The sequence below is a fragment of the Balaenoptera physalus genome (assembly GCF_965194825.1).
Source record: "Balaenoptera physalus genome assembly, chromosome: 19".
Taxonomy (NCBI): domain Eukaryota; kingdom Metazoa; phylum Chordata; class Mammalia; order Artiodactyla; family Balaenopteridae; genus Balaenoptera; species Balaenoptera physalus.
Genome location: NC_138900.1, coordinates 36895414 through 36920507, shown reverse-complemented (window position 1 = coordinate 36920507; position 25094 = coordinate 36895414). Strand labels below are relative to the sequence as shown.

At 34.1% G+C, this 25094-nt stretch overlaps 1 protein-coding gene across 15 annotated transcripts in view; it reads right to left on the bottom strand.

Annotated features, from left to right (window-relative positions):
* Positions 1 to 25094, bottom strand: part of CHD9 (chromodomain helicase DNA binding protein 9) — a 244116-nt gene that overhangs the window by 134805 nt on the left and 84217 nt on the right. The window contains exon 1 of one of the 15 annotated variants that reach the window (XM_082438887.1): positions 23153 to 23219. The exons of the other annotated variants lie outside the window; for them this stretch is intronic. Within the exon in view, the coding sequence (XP_082295013.1) occupies positions 23153 to 23215 (63 nt within the window). The 5' untranslated portion in view covers positions 23216 to 23219. Of the gene's footprint in view, positions 1 to 23152; positions 23220 to 25094 lie in introns of those variants that run through there. 15 annotated transcript variants of the gene reach the window in all.

Below are 25094 nucleotides of genomic sequence, written 5' to 3'. Positions count from 1 at the left end.
TTGAAGGGATAGGGAATCATTCTGTATCTTGATTAGTGGTGGTACTTATATATACTTGTCAGAACTGTGCACTAAAAAGAGTGATTTTTTACTGTACTTAAATTATATCTAAAAAACGAAACTACTGATACATGATATAACATGGATAAATCCCAAAAATATCATGTAGAATGAAAAAAGCCTGACACAAAAGAGTACATACCATATGATTCCATTTATAGGTAATCTAAAACAAGCAAAACTAATCTATAGTGACAGAAAGTAGATAACTGATTGCCTGGGGACCAGGGATGAGAGAATAACTGCCTACACAGGAAAAAAGGAAAATCTGGGGGCTTATGGAAATGTTCTATACTTTGATTGTGGTAATGATTATATAGGGTATACACTGTCAAAAATCATCAAATTACACTCAAAATGGGTATATTTTATCGTATGAAAATTATGCCTGAATAAAATCAATTTTAAAATGTACTTACCCAGTGAACATAAACATAACAGGATTAATTTTACCCTGACTTATCTATTTAATAACAATTCCTCTTCTTTTATTAGTTTTAATTACGTCACTACAAACTAAAGTTAGATTATATTATCTTAATTTCTATAATTTATGCTAGTCCATTAGCTGGTGCTAACAAATTTAGAAATATTTGCTAAGAACATATTACATACAGGTAATATGTTCAACAACAGACTCTCTGGAGAACAAATAAGAAATATGAGGAGGTGATGATGGTGGGATGAATTGGGAGATTGGGATTGATGTATATACACTAATATGTATAAAAGAGATAACTAATAAGAACCTGCTGTATAAAAAAATTGAAATTCAAAAAAAAAAGAAAAAAGAAATGCTGTCTACAAAAAAAGTTGATATTTTTATTGCAGAGATTTATCTCTGCTTTTATTGCAGAGATTACATAGCTATATCTATACCACGTTTCACGTATGACAAAAAGAAAACAGTAAATAATCAGTTGTTTGAGGGAACAGCTAAATCAATATGGACCACAGAGGAAAAGGAGACTTGATCTGTGTTGCCTAAAAATAAGTTAATTTTTATAATGAAAAGATAATGAGAAGATATTCAAGGGAGTGAGCTAAGCATGAGTAAAAGCATAACAACTGAAGTAAAGATTTACAAAGACCAGCATTTCACAAGCTATATTCTAAGAAATTGTGGATATTAAACCATTCATACTCCTATAAAATTCTGAGAAGCTGCCTTGTATTTTACCTTTCTTGGAGCATTATGATAAAGTGTCATTTATTAAAAGCTCACTCTGAGAAGTCCATAGAGAACTAGTAGTAAATGACCTTGCATACAATTGATAGGGCAAAATTAAGAAACACCTTTGATTCTTAGTATAGATAACAACTCTTTTGTCTCTTTTAAAAGTCATCATTTTTAAACTACAAAATGTTGGAGGGGGAAGGGTAAGCTGGGACGAAGTGAGAGAGCGACATGGACATATATACACTACCAAATGTAAAATAGATAGCTAGTGGGAAGCAGCCGCATAGCACAGGGAGATCAGCTTGGTGCTCTGTGACCACCTAGAGGGGTGGGACAGGGAGGAGATATGGGGATATATGTATATGTATAGCTGATTCACTTTGTTATAAAGCAGAAACTAACACACCATTGTAAAGCAATTATACTCCAATAAAGATGTTTAAAAAAGAAAGTACAAAATGTTTTTAAGAGTTGAGAAATCAGGTTTGTCACCACCTATCTCCACCAGACCACCCCACCTCCAGATAGAAAGCCATATTATAAACTGCTATAATTTTTGGCAGCAAGAGAGGGATTTAATCAGCAATTTATCTTTCCATATTGGAAGGAAGCCTTAAGAAAGAGTTTGGGGGGACTTCCCTGGTGGTGCAGTGGTTAAGAATCCACCTGCCAATGCAGGAGACATAGTTCTGTCCCTGGTCCGGGAAGATCTCACATGACGCAGAGCAACTAAGCCCGTGCGCCACAACTACTGAGCCTGCGCTCTACTGCCTGCGAGCCGCAACTACTGATCCCACGTGCCACAACTACTGAAGCCCATGTGCTTAGAGCCCATGCTCTGCAACAAGAGAAGCCACCGCAATGAAAAGCCCACACACTACAATGAAGAGTAGACCCTGCCTGCCGCAACTAGAGAAAGCACGAACACAGCAACAAAGACCCAACACAGCCATAAATAAATAAATAAATAAATAAATTTATTTAAAAAAAAAGGTTGGGGATCAATGTGTACCAGAAGTTTGTTGGTTCTATTCTAATTGCATCTGTGTGTGTGTGTGTGTGTGTGTGTGTGTATGTGCGTGCGCATGTGCATGTGGGGATAAGGGAATATAAACCACAGTTCAATACGGCATTTTGAGAATAGGCAAGAGTATTTTAAATAAGAGCGTGAGGGAATAAAAAATTTAATATTAAAGTATATCCCTGTAATACAAATACAAAAATAAAAGTACTTAACTGAGTCTATACCACAACACAATAAACCATCAACATTAATTTTTAATCTATTTTATTGATCCTAAGTGTTTAAAGCAAAATTAATTTATCTTTACTTATACCTCTTCTATACATCATCCTTTAAGACATGGAATAAACTGCAGTGACTACAAATGCACTATATTCTAACAAAAGCTGTAAAAATATTTTACTAATTGTTCAGTTTAATGCAATCATCCATAATGACCTATTAAAGCCAAAAAACAAACAAAAAAACAAACACTGGTATAAATAATGAATTAAACTACAGACCAATATCCCTTACCAATATAAACACATATATCAACGAAATGACATACAAAAATATAAACATCATTTATCCTATCAATGCAAGGTTATTTTAATACCTGAAAATCAATTAATGTAACAATTTCAATAAAGAATTAAAACCACACGATCATATTAAGTGACACAGAAAAAGCATTTGACAAAGATCAGCATCTCTTCATGATAAAAATCACTCAACAAACTGGGAATAGAAGGGAACCTGATAATGGGCATCTACAAAAAATCCACAGCCAATATCATACTTAATAGTAAAAGACGGAATGCTTTCCCTAAGATCAGGAACAAGAGAAGGAAGTTTGCTCTTGCCATTTCTATTCAACATTACGCTAGAGATTCTAACCAGGCAATTAGGAAAGAAAAAGAAATAAAAAGCACAGATTGAAAAGCAAGATACAAAACTATATTTATATGCAGAATACATATACATGACATGATTAATTTTTTAAAATCCTAAGAAAAGATTTGTAAGTGGTATCTATAAGGGATTTATAATAGATAAAGAATTCCTACAACTCAATAATAAAATGACTACATAATCCAATTTAGGGACTTCCATGGTGGCGCAGTGGTTAAGAATCCGCCTGCCAATGCAGGGGACACGAGTTCGACCCCTAGTCCGGGAAGATCTCACATGCCAGAGAGCAACTAAGCCCATGCGCCACACCTACTGAGCCTGCGCTCTACAGCCCACAAGCCACAACTACTGAGCCCACGTGCTGCAGCTACTGAAGCCCATGTGCCTAAAGCCCGTGCTCTGCAACAAGAGAAGCCACCACAGTGAGAAGCCCGTGCACTGCAATGAAGAGTAGCCCCCGCTTGCCGCAACTACAGAAAGCCCGCGTGCAGCAATGAAAACCCAACACAGCCAAAAATAAATAAATAAATTTATTTTAAAAAAATAATAATCCAATTTAAAAATTGGCAAAAGGCCTGAATAAGCATTTCTGCATAAGAAAGGCCAATAAGCCCATGAAAGATGTTCAGCATCTTTAGCCATCAGGGAAATGCAAATCACAACCACAATGAGGTACCACTACACATCCACTAGGATGACTATAACCAAAGACAGATAATAACAAGTATTGGCAAGTATAGAAAAATGTGAACTCTTGTATAGTTCCACAGTTCTGTGAATTTACTAAAATTTATTGACTTGTATACCTTAAATGGGTGGACTGTACAAAATGTAATTACATCAACAGAGCTTATTTTTTTTTAAATAATGAACTCTATAGAAGCAATATAACTTTATTCTCATTGCTTTCTTGAGGATTACAGAGTTTCACTGAATTTACATCGTGACTCTTGTAAAATATTGCTATGGTCATTTAAATAACCATTTTCTTTTTCCTAATACATTCTTTTACTTAATCACTTAAATATCAAGCAATTCCCCTATTAAAAGAAACTTTCACCCACAGGGCCTTTCTACATAAACTTTACCTCAAATTAAAAGTTGTAACTTACTCAAGCATATGGTAAAATTAGGCAGACTACACAAAACATGGAGATTAATTTCTTCTGTATAAATATTATTATATATTTTCTAAGTTTGTCAAAATAGTAATCAGAAGCTTACTGAAGCTTCAGATTCAGTAATCAGAAGCTCAGAATGTGATATATTTAGTAAACTATATATCACATTCCTGAGAGTTGATTATATATTAACATTTAAAATACTCATTTCTATTTTTCTCATCTTTTCAACCTTCAAAAATACTCTTTTATTTTTCCTCTCATATCGAGACATCTCAAGATGAACATCATTGTGTATTTATGAATGATATGGTTATTGAAACATGGGCATCTGTAATGAGTATGAGAGCCACAATTTCTCAAGTTTCTTATTATAGAATTTTAATTTTTGGCTGAAAGTGGAGATAAATAAATTTTACTTGTCATGTAAAAATTCTTTAGAACTGTAATTATTGCCATGCAGGAATTCATATGATATACTTAAGTAAAAACTGGAATGATTACATGAAACTTAGTTCTAGGAATGAGCAGACCAATATTAATACTAAAAAAGATTAAAACTAAAAGAATATATATACATTTTTACTCATTTATTATCATTTATTATGTAAACTAAGTTTTTTTTATACAGTAGCTCAGATGTCCTTTTTTTTTTGGCTGCGTTGGGTCTTGACTGCGGCATGTGGGATCTTTCATTGCAGCGTGCGGGCTTCTCTCTAGTTATGGTATGTGGGTTTTCTCTCTCTAGTTATGGTATGTGGGTTTTCTCTCTCTAGTTATGATATGTGGGTTTTCTCTCTAGTTGTGGCGCACGGGCTCCAGAGCGCATGGGCTCTGTAGTTTGCGGCACACAGGCTCTTTAGCTGAGGTGCGTGGGCTCAGTAGTTGTGGCGTGCGGGCTTAGCTGCCCCGCAGCATGTGGGATCTTAGTTCCCTGACCAGGGATTGAACCGTGACCCCTGCCCTGAAAGGCGGATTCTTTACCCCTGGACCACAGGAGAAGTCCCCAGATGTACTTCTGAATGTTATATTGGGTTTAATGTTAGCAAGATAAAACGCTTCTTTAAATTTTTTTTCTATATGTAAAAGAAGCTTAATGTCTCAGCATGATATTAACATCTCAAGCAGTATTTAATTCCTCTGGTTGATAGTAATAATCCTGAAAAAGTTGTTGAGGACTGGTGTCTCTAATTAAAAGTAGTAAAAAATAAATTTTCTACTATACATGAATAAGCATGTACACTATCATTATAACATGCTATGTTAATTTAGTTATATCATGGTATTTGCTTTTACCATGAAAAATTTGATGTATTTAAAAGGCTTCACTTTGTTTTTATTTATTAATTTTATTCTTAGTTGGTTAGTCTGACTTACTGTAACTTCAGAGGATAATCTTTTGGAGACACTTTCATGGCAACTGACATTGTCTGGGGAAAGAGTATTGTTAAAGACTCTCCATTTGGGTTTAATACAATTTCTGTTGTCGTTTTCATAGTATATTTGAGTTAAGTTCCTTATGTTCTGGGTGAGCCAATTTTTTTTCAAATTTCTGGTGTTTAAAAAAAACTTCATTAATCAGACTTCAATACTTAAAATTAAACATACATAAGAATTTGAGCTATAAAGAAGAAATCTAGCCAATTAAATGCAAAATAAATTTTTTATGATTATTTTAAATGAGATTTCACATACATGTCCTTAATTCTATTAATAAAGCACTAAATGTATTAAAAGACCTACTTTTCATTAAAATTTATTATGCAGAATTGTAAATCCCAAATAAGATTAAATATTTTAAATACATGTATGAATGTACGAATACATATGGACAAATATGAGACTGTATAAATTAGCTAACTTTCTATTTGCTCTATGAACACAGTCCTTTCAATAATACTCTCAACAACCATCCACCTCCTACATAATACTTTTTTTAAGTTATTAAAATCAAAATGATTTAGCCATTTAAAAATATCAGTTTCTAGACTACGCCTCGAACACTAATCTATATGTTGGTACTTTTTAAAAACGTAGCTGTGCAAAAACATAGAAGTGTATAGAAGTATTATACAAATACCCATAAACCCACCACCTATGTTTAACAAATATAATATTGTTGAAAATCTGTTTTTTTTCCTTAGATTTTGCAAAACAGAACATACTTGAAAACTACTGAAATCCCCAGTCCCATTCCTCGCTTTCTAGAGCAAACCACTATTCTGACTTTGTCATGTTATCTTTTCAGTATGTGTTTCTGTAACTTCATCTTAGAGATCTGTATCCATTAACATCTGGGGAAGGAATGAGGAGAGGAAGAGTTATATCTGTTTATTTAAAAGACAGAGATTTGAAGTAAATAAGACAAGTATTAATATCTATTTAATCTCATTTCATGAGGGTTAGCTTATTTTCTCTATGTTAAAAATAGTGTATAATTAACCATTAATAATAAAAGAAAATAGTGACTTTGAAGTTAGGCAGCCTTGGGTTTAAAACTCCTTTCTGCTACTTACCAGCCATGTAACTTTGGGCAAGTTTGTTAATCTTTCCAAACTTTAGTGTCCTCATCCATAAAATGTGGATAATATTGGTACCAGCTACATAAGACTGTTTTCAGTATTAAAATAGGCTAATCCATGGAGTGCATAGCACGATACCTGGCTATAATATTTTTTGAATGCTTATTTTCTAAGCTCTTTACAAGTATTATCCTATTCAATCTTACATCTATCAGTCACTAAAAGAGATAGGTACGGAACTATCTCTTTTAGTGACTGATTATCTATACAACGGGTTTGTATGTAGTGACCTGTGGTTAGATTGTTATTTTTAAAGAAAGGGAAACATTTTATTATAATGAATGGGTGATACTTACAGCAGTGAGAGATTTGGGAAGTTATATGGGTGCCATTTACAAGGCTTTGAGTGCCAGGCTAAGTGAAGACTTTGAGCAGGGAAAAATCACGATAAAAGCTGTACCAGATTAACCTGATATTAAAGTGGAACAAAGCAGAGGCAGTAAAACTTCTTTTGGTGAAGAGGTCTACATTCAATTGAAAAATGTAAAACTAGATTTAAGAAGATACGTATTTGGGGAGTATCTGGTACAAAGTTATAGAAGAAGGTATGGGACATCCTAAGATAATTGAAGTAGAAAATATAGAGTGAGAAGACAAGAGAGCTTTAGCCAGAATCTTGGGGAACCTGGATTAATGGGGCAGGAAAAAAAAAGAACCAAGAAATTAGAGAAAGAATAATCAGTCTAAGACTTTGTAGTGTCCCTGAATCCACAGAAACAGATTCCAGAAAAAGTGATAAGCAACAGTGTCAAAAATTGAGTAGCTATGAGAAGTAATTGGTATATCCCTTCCTCTACATTTCAGTAAGTATAGATGGTTTCTCCTTACCAAAAGTACTGTCATCTATATTTCCGCTTAATATATCACTAAAACAAATATTTTCTAATATTTATAACTTCTCATTCTTCTCTTCCCTCAAGATAGAAGAAATTTAAAAGAGATCGTAGCAACTCACTTGTCTTCATCAAATTATGCAAATCCCTTTAATTTATCCCAGTTTTAGCCAATGTTTCCCTGAAGGAAAAAGTAAATTTAGAAGGCGCATTAAAACAAAGGGAAAAAGTAATGGATTTGAAACATGTCCGAGAGAATTCATAGCTGTTTACAGACCACTGCTTCGCAAAGGACATCCTGGCAATTACAAAATATACAAAATTTGTATGGCAGGATTACTTATGAATTTTTTTAAATGACAAAGCAATAAAGATTTGGGTACATTTTTAATTCTCAAGTCATGATCAAAACTACATGGTTAAAACATTTCATTAGGATATTTTAAGTGAAAATGATAAAAAAAAGGGAAAAACTCAGTAGTTTATCCTAACAACTAGAAAAACTTGAATATGAATTAGATTTTAGATGAAATGTGGAGTTACTATTAACTATCTTTGGTGTGATACTGGCTGTGTAGAAGAATCTATCTCCTCATTCCTTAGGAGATGGAACATGAAGTATTTTAGAGGTAAAGTCTCATGATGACTGGAATTTACTTTCAAATCATAGAGCCTGAAACAAAAAAAATCTATGTATCTATCTATAAATAAAAACAAAGCAAATATGGCAAAGTGTTAACACCTATTGAAATGAAAGGGCATTTATTTACTATTCTTTCATTTACTCATTTTATTTACTTTTTTGGATACTGAATATTTTTCATTAGAAAACCAGAGAAAATAACTTGTCCTGATCTACTGCCATACCAACAACCCATTGAGTGGAACACACATATATTAATAGCACAATTTCACTTTAATCCCAAGAACACAGAAAACTTTGTTTTTAAGAAAATTTTAAAACTATACAGTCATCTACAAACTCTTAATTCATAAATCAACAATACTTGAACTGACAGATACAAAGCCCAACGTATGGATAATGATAATGATTTCCATAGAGAGAAAATCTTTCTCTTGGTCACAGACAAGCTAGCGACCTACATCTCTTGCTAATTTACCAGCTCTCAGGAACTAACTTCACAAATCTGTGTCACTGCTCATAAAGAAAACACCTTCCTTTATATCAGGCAAGAGGGGTCCCTCTTCCTTGAGCTGCACAATTTAGAGGGTCTGGTTCCTGTGTCACACCCCTCCTCAGGGCCAAAAGGATCTACTACCCCTCCCCTCTTCTAGAATATGCTCCAGGTACACAGGAATTCCCTACCTAAGACAGTCTCACACTCACTTGCAGAGCCCACCTTGGGTCTATTCCCTAGGTTTGTTCTCTCAAGGAAGTAGTTGTATGGCAAGGAACACATATTGCCAGTATGTGCATGGTTAGGGCAAAGAGATGGCAAGAAGGAGGTGGAGCTTGGATATGCAGGCTGAGAAGTCCACACGTGTTCATGAGGCCCCTCAAGGTACAGGATGGAACCAGGGGTGGAAAGAGAAGTAGAATGGCCCACTTCTGCCATATTCTGGATGGGGAACTCCAGAGAGCCCAAGACCTCTAAATTCAAACGAGTGTTTCTGTTTGTCAAGGAAGAACAGAACATATTTAACAGTTTATTTACAACTTTTAAATATTTTGACATACAATTTAAGACCTTCCAATTGTACTCTTTCCCTGGGACTCACAAATATTAGGGGCAAGCCTGCATAAAAATGAGTTAAGAAGCAGTTATATAAGAAAGGGGGGGAGTGTAAAAAAAAAGAAACAGTTATGTAAGAAAAAGAATAAAAATGAAATAGAATCAGGGGATCTCTTTTAGATCATGCCACTAAAAAGTTACGTAGACTTTTTATCTGGGTCTCAGTTTTATACCCATAAAATTTTTAAAAGTTGATTAATAATTAAAGGTCTTCCTAGTTCTAAATTTTTTTTTAAATCCTTAAAGCAAGGAAGCATTACTAAACAACAAGCTGACTTTACAATTTACAAGGCACTTTCAAATTTATTGTCACATTTATTAACCAGAAATGCTAAAAATATACAGCCACATATTACAGATGAGAAAACTTGCCTAAGACTACTATGATAGTAGATAGAAGGGCTAGGACTTGAGCCTAGTTCTCCTCACTACAAATTCAGTGCTTTTCCAACTTTATCAAAGAAACTCACACCCGAAAAACCACCTGCAAAATATTTATTATCCAACACTGGAACTGATAAACAAATGACAGATACCAAGAACAGAAATGAAAACTATCTAATTTCTCTTCTTCATAAATAGCTAATTTGTCTGATGACAAAAATTAATGAATTCAACTTTCTAGTAATTATGGCTCAATTCAGTACGAGATACAACCACATGAGTAACATTAAGAAAGTGCTGATAGAGCAACTAAGCTCGTACGCCACAACTACTGAGCCCACGTGCCACAACTACTGAAGCCCGCGTGCCTAGAGCCCTGCTCCACAACGAGAAGCCACCACAATGAGAAGCCCACGCACCACAACGAAGAGTAGCCCCCACTCGACGCAACTAGAGAAAGCCCACGCACAGCAACAAAGACCCAATGCAACCAAACATAAATAAATAAAATTGATTCTTTAAAGAAAAAAAAAGTGCTGAAAGCATAAGTTATAAAGAAAGAGAGTCAAAAACAGCATTTTTTTAACATCTTTATTGGAGTATAATTGCTTTACAATGGTGTGTTAGTTTCTGCTGTATAACAAAGTTAATCAGTTATACGTATACATATACCCCCATATCCCCTCCCTCATGCGTCTCCCTCCCACCCTCCCTATCCCACCCCTCTAGGTGGTCACAAAGCACTGAGCTGATCTCCCTGTGCTATGCGGCTGCTTCCCACTAGCTAGCTATTTTACATTTGGTAGTGTATATATGTCCCCGCCACTCTCTCACTTCATCCCAGCTTACCCTTCCCCCTCCCCGTGTCCTCAAGTCCATTCTCTATGTCTGCATCTTTATTCCTGTCCTGCCCCTAGGTTCTTCAGAACCTTTTTTTTTTTTTTCTTTTTTTAGATTCCATATACATGTGTTAGCATACGGTATTTGTTTTTCTCTTTCTGACTTACTTCACTCTGTAGGAGACTCTAGGTCCATCCACCTCACTACAAATAACTCAATTTCGTTTCCTTTTATGGCTGAGTAATACTCCACTGTATATATGTGCCACACCTTCTTTATCCATTCATCTGTCGATGAGCATTTAGGTTGCTTCCATGTCCTGGCTATTGTAAATAGTGCTGCAATGAACATTGTGGTACAGGACTCTTTTGGAATTATGGTTTTCTCAGGGTACATGGCCAGTAGTGGTACTGCTGGGTCATATGGTAATTCTAGTTTTAGTTTTTTAAGGAACTTCCATACTGTTCTCCATAGTGGCTGTATCAATTTACATTCCCACCACAGTGCAGGGGGGGTTCCCTTTTCTCCACACCCTCTCCAGCATTTATTGTTTGTAGATTTTTTGATGATGGCCATTCTGACTGGTGTGAGGTGATTCCTCATTGTAGTTTTGATTTGCATTTCTCTAATGATTAGTGATGTTGAGCATCCTTTCACGTGTTTGTTGGCAATCTGTGTATCTTCTTTGGAGAAATGTCTATTTAGGTCTTCTGCCCATTTTTGGATTGAGTTGTTTGTTTTTCTGATGTTGAGCTGCATGAGCTGCTTGTATATTTTGGAGATTAATCCTTTGTCAGTTGCTTTGTTTGCAAATATTTTCTCCCATTCTGAGGGTTGTCTTTTCGTTTTGTTTATGGTTTCCTTTGTTGTGCAAAAGTTTTTAAGTTTCATTAGGTCCCTTTTGTTTATTTTTGCAAAAACAGCATTTTTACAAAATAAAATACAGCAACACGTTGGAAATTGGATTATCTGATTAAAAAAAAACAGTACTAATTACTTGTGGGATCTTAGTTGCCTGACCAGGGATTGAACCTGGACCCTCAGCTGTGCGAGCTCGGAGTCCTCATCACTGGACTAACAGCAAATTCCCTCTTTATCTTTTCTCAATATCTAGTTTTCTCAAATCTGTGTTCGAGTTTTAGGTCTGTGACTTATAAACTGTGGTACCTTGAGTTTGTTTTTTTCATTTATAAATTAAGGTGCCACAATTAACATTATAAGATTATTATGAGGAAAAAATGTGATGACATACAGAAAGTATCCAACACTATCTGTATGACCCTGAGCAAGCTATGTAACTATCCTATGCTTCAAGCCAGTATCTGTAAAACAGAGTAGATGATAAGATCTACCTCACAGAGCTGTTCTGAAGATTAAATGAAAAAAACATATGTAAAGCTATGAACATAAGTATAACTGCTCAATATTTATTGGCTGTTTGTATTTTTATTATTATTCATAATTGTACTAATTTTCAATGGAAAGTCTGTACATTTACCTTGATTTTCTAGGACTCTTTCTAATCAAAGGTACACACAATAATTTATCTACAAAAATATTCATCATACTATCTAAGAAAAATAAACTGGCTATGTAAACCATAGTATTTCTACATTATAAATTATTATACAGTCATTAAATGGTGTTTTAAGCCTTCCAATTAAGTCCAAGATGGAATAATAGGAACTGGATTTACCCTCATGCTTAAAACAACCAAAAAACCAAGCACAATATATAAAACAATAATTTTTAGACATTGGACATCAGTCAACCCATGACAGTAATCCCTGAGAGAAGGGAAACAATTGAGCTAAGGCTATTATCTTACTTGGAGAATAAAGAGAATGCTTCCAAGCTGCAGAACAACAGTGATATCAGGAAGTCAGGTGGAATCTCACAGCCTGTGTTGAGGAGACAGAGCTGTAAGTTCAGGGGAGCCAGAATGCAGGGGAAAGTTCTGCAGAGGAGAGAGCTTCACAGGGAAAGACCTCCAGAGATCTTCAGAAGGTCTCCTCTCAAGGCTTTAGATAAGTACTGATCAATACTACTACTTTGTGAAGAAACTGCCCAAGGCCCAGAACAAACCACGTGAAAGCAACTGAGATCATACACTAAGGCCAGGAATAGTCCATCTTTCCATCAGCCAGACTGGAAAATCTTGTATTTCACAAGGAATTGGACAGAGAACTCACAAGGTTATTTTGTCAGTAGTGGGGGAAAATTAGTCCTAAATATTGTCCATCCAAACAAAGCTTGGAAACAGATCTTATAAAGATAAACCAATTTCCAAGTAACTTACTGTATCCCAGAACAAAACTCAAGAATATTTACAAAAATGCAAAACTTTCCAACACTCATCAGGGTAAAATTCACAATGTCTGGCACCTATTCAAAAATTATCAGGCATGCAAAGAGGCAGGAAAATACAACCTACATTAGGAGAGAAATAAATCAATAGAAGCAGGCTCAGAAATGACACAGATGATAGATTTAGTAGACAAGGATAAGTAACATAGCTAGTATAATTATATTCCAAATGTTCAGTAAATTAGAGGAAAGATTAAGCATGTTAAGTAGAGACATGGAAGACATAAAATAAATGAAAATGAGATTTAAAAAATACATTGGCTGGAATTAACAGATTACACAGCAGAAGAAAAGAGTAGTAAGTACATATTAATAAAAACTATCCCAACACAGAACAACAACAACAATAAAATCCGAAACCAAAGACAGGGAAAAGGCTAAAAAAGAAAACACGAACACACACACACAGCATGAGTGAGCTGTGGAACAACTTCAAGCAGCCTAATCTATCTGTAATGGAGAACAACAAAAATATTTCAAGGAAAAATTTCCACGTTTGACAAAAACTATAAGCACAGATCCAAAAAGTTCAACAAAACTCATGTACAAGAAACATGAAGAAAACCACATCAACAAGTATCAGAATCAAATTGCTTAAAAACATTAGAAGAGAGAAAATGCATAAAAGTTACCAGGGAACAAATATACGTTACATGCAGAGGAACAAAGATAAGAATTACAGAAGTCTTCACATCAGAAACAAGGCAAAACAGAAGACAGCAGAGCAACATACTTAAAGTATAAAAAGAAACATAAAAACCACTGGCAACCTAGAATTCTATATCCAGCAAAAATATCTTTCAAAAATAAAAGGGAAATGAAGACCTTTTATTTTATTTATTTATTTATTTATTTTTGGCTGTGTTGGGTCTTCATTGCTGTGCACAGGCTCTCCCTAGTTGCAGCGAGCGGGGGCTACCCTTCATTGCACTGCATGTATTTCTCATTGCCATGGCTTCTCCTGTTGCAGAGCGCGGGCTCTAGGCACATGGGCCTCAGCAGTCGTGGCATGAGGGCTCAGTAGTTGTGGTGCACGGGCTCTAGAGCGCAGGCTCAGCAGTTGTGGCACACGGGCTTCGTTGCTCAGCGGCATGTGGGATCTTCCCCGACCAGGGATCGAACCCGTGTCCCTTGCATTGGCAGGTGGACTCTCAACCACTGTGCCACCAGAGAAGTCCCAACACCTTTTAGACATATAAAAGTTGAAAGAATTCATGACCATCAGACCTGCACTACGAGAAATGTTAAAGGAAGTCTTTCAAGCAGAGACAATGATAGCAGATAGAAACTGGCATCTACAAGAAGAAATGAAGAACACTGGAGGGACTTCCCTGGTGGTCCAGTGGGTAAGACTCCGCGCTCCCAATGCAGGGGGCCTGGGTTTGATCCCTGGTCGGGGAACTAGATCCCGAATGCATGCCACAACTAAGAGTTCGCATGCCACAGCTAGGAAGCCCAAGTGCCACAACTAAAGATCCCTCATGCTGCAACTAAGACCCAGTACAGCTTAAATAAATAAATATTAAAAAGAAAAAGAACACTGCAAATGGTATATATGTGGTTAAATATAAAATATATTTTTTCTTATTCTTAAAAGCTTATTCAAAGATAATTGACTGCTTAAAGGAAAATTAATAGAAATTTAGTGTGGAGTTTATAACTTCTATATAGAAGTACAATATACAACAACAAAAGCACAAAGTCCAGGATGGGGGAAATGGAAATACACTGTGATATCATTCATATAATATATATGAAGAGGTATATTACAATTGAAGGTAAACTGTGATAAGTTAAAGATGTATACTGTTAATATTAAAGCAACCACTAAAATAAAATGACAAAAAGTACTAAATAGTAGCTCAACAAAGGCTTACTTTGTGTGCCAGATGTCAATTTACCACCTCTCAGGTCTAAATCCATACTTCATTGTCTGCTCCTGCAATAATGGAGTTGAAACCTGTACACATTTTTCCTTTGCCAGTGGCACAATGTCAAGCTTTGTTAGTAGGGGGCGCTGGAAGATTACTGGAAGATGAAGGGGTTTCAAATCCTGGTTCCGGTGTGTTCTCTTCGGCAGGCTACAGAAGAATACAGGAGCCAGCAGGACACAAAAGCACCCCATGGTTAACTTCACATGACACCTTCTTAGGCAGCTTCAAGGGAAGTTTTGAGTCATAACATCGGTCTATGGGCATTGTCTGCCCCCACCCCGCCGGTACCACACAAAGCAGATGCCCAATAAGACTCACTAACATGACACTGCAGCAAATTTCTCTAACATGTGGTGCTCCATGGCTATGCCCCCTCTAATGAAGTCTGGACTGCAGCCCTGGTGAGAGGTCCATGTCCAAGATTTTTTCCTTCCTTGAGTACTTTGTGTCCATCCTAGAGATGGTGGCTGCCCCATTTATCTGCTCTTTTTTGTACTTTTTTTTAAAAGATTTTTTTGATGTGGACCATTTTTAAAGTCTTTATTGAATTTGTTACAATACTGCTTCTGTTTTATGTTTTGTTTTTTGGCCGTGAGGCATGTCGGATCCTAGCTCCCCAACCAGGGATCGAACCCACGCCCCCTGCATTGGAAGCACGGAGTCTTAACCACTGGACCACAAGGGAAGTCCCTGTACTCTTTAAGATTTTCTTTATGCCTTGGTAGTCAGTCTCACATTAGACCAATCCTGTTTCAGTTAATAATTATTAATTAAAATCTCCCTGCTCATATTAATGTATAGTTTCTGTCATCCCAATGGACCATGACCAACACAAATGGAATCATAAAAATTACTCTGTTAATACAAAAATAGGCAGGAAATAAGGGAAAGAGGAACAAAGAATACACGGGACAAATATAAAATTAATAGCAAGATAGTAGGTTTAAACATATCAATATAATTAATCACATTAAATATAAATGGTTTAATCACCTCGATTATAAAACAGATTGTTAAGTTGGATAAAGAAGAGAAGAATCAATTGTATGTTGCCTATAAGAAAGCCACTTTAAATATAAAAACAAACAGATTAAAAGTAAAAGGATGGAAAAAGATATATCATGCTAACACAAACAGAAAACAGAAGCGACTATATTAATACCAAATAAAGCAGGTATCAGAGCAAAGAATATATGTAAAGCCAAGAACATAAGCTATAGAACAAATCTAAATAAATGTAAACAAATTCAAAACATAAAAATTTGTTCTCTGATCACAATGGAGTTAAATTAGAAATCAATACCAAAAAGGTATCTGGAAAAAAATTCAAATATTTATAAATTAAATAAACATTTCTAAATAACTCACCGGTCAAATAAGAAATCAAAGGGGGGAATTCAAAAGTTTTTGAAACTGAATAAAAATGAAATGCACCTAAGACAACACTTAATGGCAAATGTATAGCATCAAACATCTGTATCAGAAAAGAAGAGTTCAATCAATGACTTCAATTTTTCAGTTTAAAAAAAGAGTAAATTAAACCCACAGTAAGCAAAAGAAATAATAAAAATATGAGAAATCAGTGAAATCTAAAGCAGGAAATAAGAGAAAATCAATTAAACTCCATAAAACTGATAAACCTCTAGCTACACTAATCAGGAAAGAAAGAGAAAAGATATTAATTATCAATGTCATAAATGTACTCTATTAACTGTACATTGAAAGGATAACAATGAAACCATTATGCCAAAAAATTTGACAACTTAGATGAAATTAAAAAATTCTGAAAGGCACAAACTACCAAAAGCTCACTCATACATATAACCTAAGAGACATATGTTTATTAAAGAAATTAGATGTATAATTAAAAACATTCCCAAAAATAAAAGTTCAGGCCCAGATGGCTTCAATACTGAATTCTACAAACATTTAAGGAAAACAAAGAACTTCTACATGAAAACATAAGAAAAAATCTTGATGACTATAGGGTAGGCACAGATTTCTTAAATATTAAACAAGCACAGTCTATAAAAGAAAAGTAATGAATAGGACTTGTTCAAAATTAAAAACTTTTGCACTTCAACGTATACTATTAAGAAGAGGCAAGCCACAGACTAGGAGAAAAAATTTGCAAAACATATATCTGACAACTAGAACACTACAACTCAATAATAAAAAACAAGCCAATTTTTTAAATGGGCAAACAATTTGGACAGAAACTTCACCAAGGAAGATACGTGGATGGCAGTAAGCACATGAAAAGATATTCAACATCATGAATGATTAAGGCAATGCAAATTAAAATCACAGTAAGACACCACCACCCACTCCTTAGAATGGCTTAATTTTCCCAGTGGAAATAAAAGTATTTACTTGCAAAGACTGTACACAAATGTTCATAGCATCTTTATTCACAGTAACCCCAAACCAGAAACAATATCCACCAACAAGTGAATGGATAAACAAATTGTGGTGTATCCATATAATGGAATACTACTTAGCAATTAAAAGGAATGAAATATTATACCTGCAACTACTGGATGAATCTCAAAATAGTTATGCTGAGTAAAAGAAGCCAGATTAAAAAAGAATACAAACCATATTTTTCCATTATACAACATTCTAGAAAATGCCAACTCATCTATAGTGACAGAAATCAGATCAGTGGTTGCCTTGGTGGCGGGGGGAGTGGAGGATGGAAGAAAGGATTACAAAGGAACAACAGGGAACTTTTTGGGGTGATGAAAATGTTAATTATCTTGATTGTGACGATGGTTTCCCAGGTATATACATGTCAAAATTTAGCAAATTGCATACTTTAAATATGTTCAGTTTATTATATGTCAATTATACCTAAATTAAGCTGAAAATTTGATATAGAAAACAAATAGGTAAATGGTTATAGAGTGTAAGACTAAAAGCATATAGCCCCAAAATATAAAAAGTGATTATTTCTAGTTGATGAGATGAGGGGTGACTTTTCTTGTTTGTGCTTTCTAAATTTTTTCTAAATACGTTCAGTGGACATGTTTCACTTTTGTAGTTGTCAACTATCTATATTTCTTCACATACTAGACAGTCAACAGATGCTTAAACTAAATCATTTTTATTGATAAACTTGAAATATTATCAATTCTCAAAGGAGAAACACATATAAATATCTTACAAAGCTAGGTAAAACTTTAGTATCCACCATCATTTTAGATAATTTATATATTATGTCTAAGCATATAACACTGGAGGTTCATGCATATTTGTAATATGGGTCTTATCTCCCTCATGAGTTACAAAAAAAGCAGAATGCCTCATATATTGTCTTACATATGACAGGTGTTCAAAATGTTTACTGAATTTATAAACGAATGTCTTACAGACAAAGCTGTCTTAGAACTACAACTACATCAGTGCTTAGCACATAGTATGTTCTCAAAAATTTGCATCCAACTTTTAAGAAAACTTAAATCCCTCTGTTCAATATGAGTTTAACCTAAATGAAATACCAAACAAGGACCCCTTCTTATTTCATACATAGCACAGCACCACACGAAATCATAGATGGTGACAAAGTACTTAGTACTTATGAAATTGAATCCAAAATTTCTGGAATCACAAGCTTCCAACAAAAAAACACAGCTAAGAAATTACACAACAGTACTCAGATCTTGTGGCATTACATAGGATAAATAAAGCAAACGAGCTCCTTAAAGAAATGGCTGATTCCAGGTCTGAGGCAAGGAAATTAAATACATCTTCTTACACCAGAAAGCAGAAGTACTTAGAGACTAATGAGGACATGTTAGAAGGGCAAGAGTTGGCTTGCAAAGATTCCCCACTGGCAAAATATTCAAAAAGAAAAATAATGGCAATGGATTATAACATATTCAATGTTTTTTTTAAATCCATGGGTCCAACTCTTTATAGAAAAATCCCACCTATTAATTACAAAGGGGTGAAGGTACTTTTACTAAGTGATAAAACTTAGCATCACCAATAATGGGACAAACTAAAATCATGTCTCCTAATGTAACCCAATAGAAGTATACAAAAATCATCTATGTGGCACCCTTACCAATAAATGTTTAACTTGAATTATGACCAAACAACTAGAGAAATGCAGACAACAGGTCTGGACTTTGAAAAAAATGGTGACGTCAGGAAAGAACAACAAAAAGGCATGAAAAGCCTAAATTAGGTTAAAGAATATTAAAGAGACCTAACAACTAAATGCAATGCCTGACCTTTGATTGGATTCTGGATTTTAAAACAAACATCTATAAAAATTATTAGGATAATTTAAGAAATCTGAATTTGATTATGTGATTTTCTGTTATTGATGTTTTATCACTTAGTAAAAGTAACTTTTATTTAAAATTAAAAATAGAGTGAGAAAGCAAATGTGGCAAAAAATGTGAGTCTATGTGAATGGTATATAGATGTCCATTGTATTATTCTTTCAACTTTCCTCTAAGTTTAAACTTTTTCAAAATAAAAAGTTAGGAAAAGCAAATAATACTTTCAATATAAACAGTTTGAAGAAATTCATAATATTGATATTTCTAATACTGCTTAAACTGACTTGAAGTCATCTTTTTTCTTGTAAAATAACAAAAATACAGATTTGCAGGCCTAGCCTTAGAAGTCAGTCTCTCTGTATTTGTAATGTCAGTACCCAGCACAGCAGTACCCAGCACCTGATATGTAAGTAGCAGGTGCTCAGTGAATACGTTTGCTGTTTATGCTCTTATGAGTTGATACGGTAGAAAACACAGTGAATTTAGAGTTAAGTTTCTGCTAAACCATTAGTAGCTGTCCGGTTTTAGACAGGTCACTTTCCCTCTTGACACCTCAAATACTTGATCTGTAAACTCTGAGAAATAATACCAACTTATATATACCCCAGGTTATTACTAAAAAATTCAAATAATGTAAGTAAAACCACTTAAAAATACTATGCAAATTGTTTTATTATTTCTATCTCTAATTACACTCTCAATGCTTACCATATTAGTTTTTAAAAATTACTTTTAAAAGTCTTACTTTCATTTGAGGAATTTAGAGGAAAAAAATCCTGGGAAATTTATTTAGCAATATAATCGTTTATCTCTTAGTAACTAGTTATTTCTCTTTTGACAAAAAAGTAGTGCTGAAAGTTGACTCACATAGCACAGGGTTTTTTTTGTTGTTGTTTTGTTGGGTTTTTTTTTTTAACACTTTTGTAATAGTTTGTAATAAATTTAAGTAGATTAGAAGCTCAAAAGAAAAGGGCCTTCTTTCTTGACTCTGCAATTTACAAAAGCCACTGGACCTTAGACAGTTATATATTATATGTACACATATTATAATATGTATATAAAATATATATGAAGGATCAAGTAAGTACAGACTGCCAAAATGTCATGAAACAAATGGCTAATCTAGAAACTTAGAGGAATACCTTCTTTAAATTGGATGGATCAAAGAAATTGTTTGTAATTATCACTCATTCCAAATCACTTACTTGGAAAGCTAAGGGAAAGTGCTAGAAACTTCTATCAACTGAAACTGAATCACAAATGAAAAGAGAACATCTCTGAAATTATAATATAGATCAATGGGAAAGTATGACTTAATTTTCAATTTGAGTTCTTCAAAGGCAAAGGACCATATCTGATTCATTTTTGTAACTTCAGTGTCCAGCATAATCTCTTACACCTAGTAGACATCTAATAAATACTGAACAAATAAAAGCAAAAATGGAACATTTCCAAAACACAGAGGTTATATAAAATTCATTCATTCACACATCTACAGTTTATATCTACATTTGACAGATACAGTAAGGGTGCACTTTTTAACACTAAAAGGATAGTTATAAACTGAAGATATGTTGAAAGGTATACATGGAAAAAAAACCACACACACACAAAAAAACAAAACCCAGCAAATCAAAAATATTTCTCAATTTGGAGACAACCAGTTGTAACTGTATCTTACAACACATAAATTGTAAGTGCCTCACCATAGTGTGGTATCATTCTCGCTTCTGAACACCCTTAAACACTATAAAAAGGAATGTTAAGCAGTTATATGACAGCAAGCAAAATGACCTAACACTGTTTTTGCTTTTTGTATGAGGATAGAGTAAAATCTTATCCAGCTCTAAAATTCTATGATTCCATGAAATATTCAATGTAAACTTGTACTGTTTTCAGGTATACAAACATATATTCATGTAGGGGAAAACTTTGCTTAAAGATTGGTCCTTAGCCATTATTATCTTGTAATAGCTTTAAATAGAATATAATCCATAAAAATACTGAATCACTATGTTGTACACCTGAAACTAATATTGTAAATAATACAAAACTTCAATACAAAAAAAAGACTGCCCTCCTTTCATAATTTGTAAGGTATTAAATGCATAATAAATGTGCAAGTTATTATTTGCATAGTTGACCCGAGTAAATTATCAGATTTATTTCACTGAAAACTGCAGTCTAAGCTTCCTAAAGCTTAGACTGCAGTTTTCAGTAACTTTGCACTTACTATCTCTTTCCATATATTACCCATACCATATTGTGTTAAAGTATTTCCTTAATTTAAAATCATTTCAGTCCAATTACCCAAACAAACCTGATCTCCCATATTTAAGTACTCCAAAACAACTGTGTATTCATATTATCGTAATAGAATAAAGTTTGATGGCTCAGTAGCCCCTAACACATTTTTTTTCAATTTCATATATTAATAATGATAAGTAAATGACTGAGTGGTCCTAAGGTATTTGGAAGTACACCTCATCAATAAAATTAAATACAATATACACCTGTAACTTATATACATCAACCATACTTCAATTTAAAAAAATAGCAAGGGTAAAACATAAAAACAAAAACAAAAGACTTAAATACAACAAAACTTTGTTAGACCTACTTTGAAGTTTGGCTTGAATCTCATGCGCTTCACACACTGCACTAATCCACAAATTTCTCACCAACTGCTGCCTCTTCCCCACCCCTGGAATTCACTTCCTGTTCACCTTTCACCCTTAAGTATGCATGTCAGAAGTCAACAGCCTTAAAGCTACTGTTAACAACTAGAGTTTCTGTTACTCAATGCAGAGCTCAATCCTTCTACAATATAGTACATAGTTTAATAATTAAGATCATATTTTAGAACTAGCTAATATTCCACAAATTCCCAGTCCAAACAGAACATTTTAATCTAGAAGATTTGACAGAAATGTCAAAACCGAAAACTAGCCCACTATAACTGAAAAAAAGCAACTAAAAGGGAAATTCCTGCATAGAATTTCTATTTTGTGTTTTGGCTTAGCAAAGAATTTTGAAACTTCTTATAAGCAATACCTTGCCAAATGCATAAAGATTTAAACAAATTTTGATAAACAGAGGGATGTTACTTATAAAAATTTAAATTATTCAATGAAACAATCTAAATATTACTTAGGTAGTTTTTTCTCTTCTTGTCTAGGGCATAAGCGGAGCGACAAGTTTTTAAATTATTCGTTATCTGTTGATTTTTTGATGTGGAAAAGTTACGACTATTAAAAAAAAAACAAACTCAAAACCAAAAAACAAAAAAAACTAGCAAAGAGCTTGGGATCCTCTGAATTCAATGGGTATGAGCAAAGTATAGCAAATTCCTTGCTTCAGGTTTACATTTAGTTTTAGAGAGGTTTTCCTCCTTTTTTTTTTTTTATAACGATTTCACTTACAGGCAAAATTAGCTGTGCTTCTGCTTAAGATAACTTTCAAATATCTAATGTGTTCCAATAAATTCTTACTTAAGTGAGGGTGATTCCTGGAGGTGTAACAATAACCATTACAAATTTGAACATACAAGACCTCCCTATAAAATCTAAGATTTCTTTTCATCTTTTCCTAACTGATCATTCTACCACCATCACCATCACCCTTGGGGGGGGGGGGCGGGCAGGGAGCCATATAATTAAAGATTTTGATGCTTAATAGAATACATTTCAACTATCTGGAAAATTTACCCGTCTATGATAAATAATTCCCTGATGTTCTTGGATAGCAGAGAACTTGTCACATTTCCTTACCTTTCTTCCTTATTTGTAATTGCCACTCAGGAGCTAAACAGGCAATATGAATGATATATCTTACAAAGAAACCCAAAATTAACAACCATAGAATCTTAAGAGTTGAAAAGAACATACCAATTTAGTCCATTTTCCATCCACTGCAGGAATTCCTTCTGTGGCACATCTGAGCCATTCCATCTCCCTGCTTTCAGTGAAAGAGCTTTACTTCAAACTTCCTTATACTAATCTGCTTTTCTGTGACTTCCACTTAGTAGACCCAATTCTGACCTCTAAAGTCCTTCAAACATCTGAAGATAATTATCAGGTTTACTTTTAGGGCATTTGTTGTTATCATCTTAAACACAATCTTATTTAAAAAATGTCAAAACACTTTTGGAAGCAACAGCTATTTCACTTTACTTTTGTTCTTTGTTGTTTTGGGGTTGTTTTTCCCTCTGATAATGAATAAACTATCTGCCAATATAGCCAGAAAACATGAGATGAATGGTCTTCTCCACTTAAAGATTCTAAAGCAAGTTTCTGCCTCATCAGTAACGTAGATTTTTGAAGGGGTGGAGGGTGAGGTGAGAAGGGAGAAATCATTTAGTATATTATTGTCATACATTACACTGCATTAATAATATACTTTGAAGTAAAGAGAAAGTAGTTAAGACCATATATAATGGAGTCAAATCTGATTTGAATCCAGTCTGGCCACTGGCTGTCTCTACACTGGCTGTGTGACTTGGGGTATATTACTTAACTTTTCTGTACCTCAGTTTCCTCCTGTGCAAACTGAAGGAAATAACTGACTCCAAATAAAAGGACTGTTGTGAAAGATCAATGTGTTAATAATATATGTTAAGTATTTACAACAGTGTTTGGCACAAACATAGTGCTCTATCATAGTGCTAGTTATTCTAATTTTTGCTTACTACTCTGTACCTACTTTAAATTGAACTATTACGGTAATAAACACAACAAAAATATAAACATTTTAATTACCTTGATTCAGATTTTTCCAAATCTCAATAATTACTTTACTGTTATAAGATATTTAGCAACCTTACAACAGCAAACTTTTAGCCATTCAAAATAATTTTCAGAAAAATATTTTACGACATGAAAAATGTCTGCAACATATTAATTGGAAGGTTAAAAAAGCAATTTGCCAAACAGCATAAACTATGTGATCTCAACCTTGTTTCTTAAAAATGCAAAAATATGTAGGTGAAGGACAAGGAAGAGACAGACAACAGGTCTCACTGAAAACTTATACAACAAAATGTCAACAGGGGTATCTTTTCATAGTCATATTACAAGTAACTCATTTTTCATCTGTTCTCTATGTGGTCCAATTTTAAAATAATGATTATGTATTAAATTTTTCATCAGAAAAAAATCCAATATTTTATTATTTATTTATTTATTTGGCCGCACCGAGTGGCTTGTGGGATCTTAGTTCCCTGACCAGGGATTGAACCCGTGCCCCCTGCAGTGAAAGCGAGGAGTCCTAACCAATGGACTGCCAGGGAATTCCCAAAAATGCAATATTTTAAAATGTGCCTTACATTGGCTGTTCTAACCTTTCTCTAAGTTTTTTTTTTTAAAGCTCATAAATAATGTAAGTTTCCCTACCTTCAGGGGAAAAAAAATAAAAATTCAAGGTAGTAAATAAAGTAATAAATTCATCAGAATACAAAAGCCAACAAGGAATTATGTACAATTATATACATCATAAAATTCTATCTCCTATGTTGATTGCTATTTTAGCTATCCCACATATCTTTCACTGCTGTAGAACTTTTACAGTAAATTTAATTTACAAACATTGAGAGAACCACAGTGCTCCATAGAGTGCTTCCACTTTACAAATAAGAAGACAAAAATGAAAGATTTTGTTACAAAATCGCAGTATGTCATAAAAGAGCAATGAAAAGTTTATAGTATTATTCTCTCAAAATTCCTTTGCTATAAAAGTTAGAGATGAAAATAAGGTAGTATTTTCTCTATTATGTTTTGTGAGTGTTTACATTTAGAAACACTTCCTGTAGCTTCTCGCCTTTTTTCTCTTCTC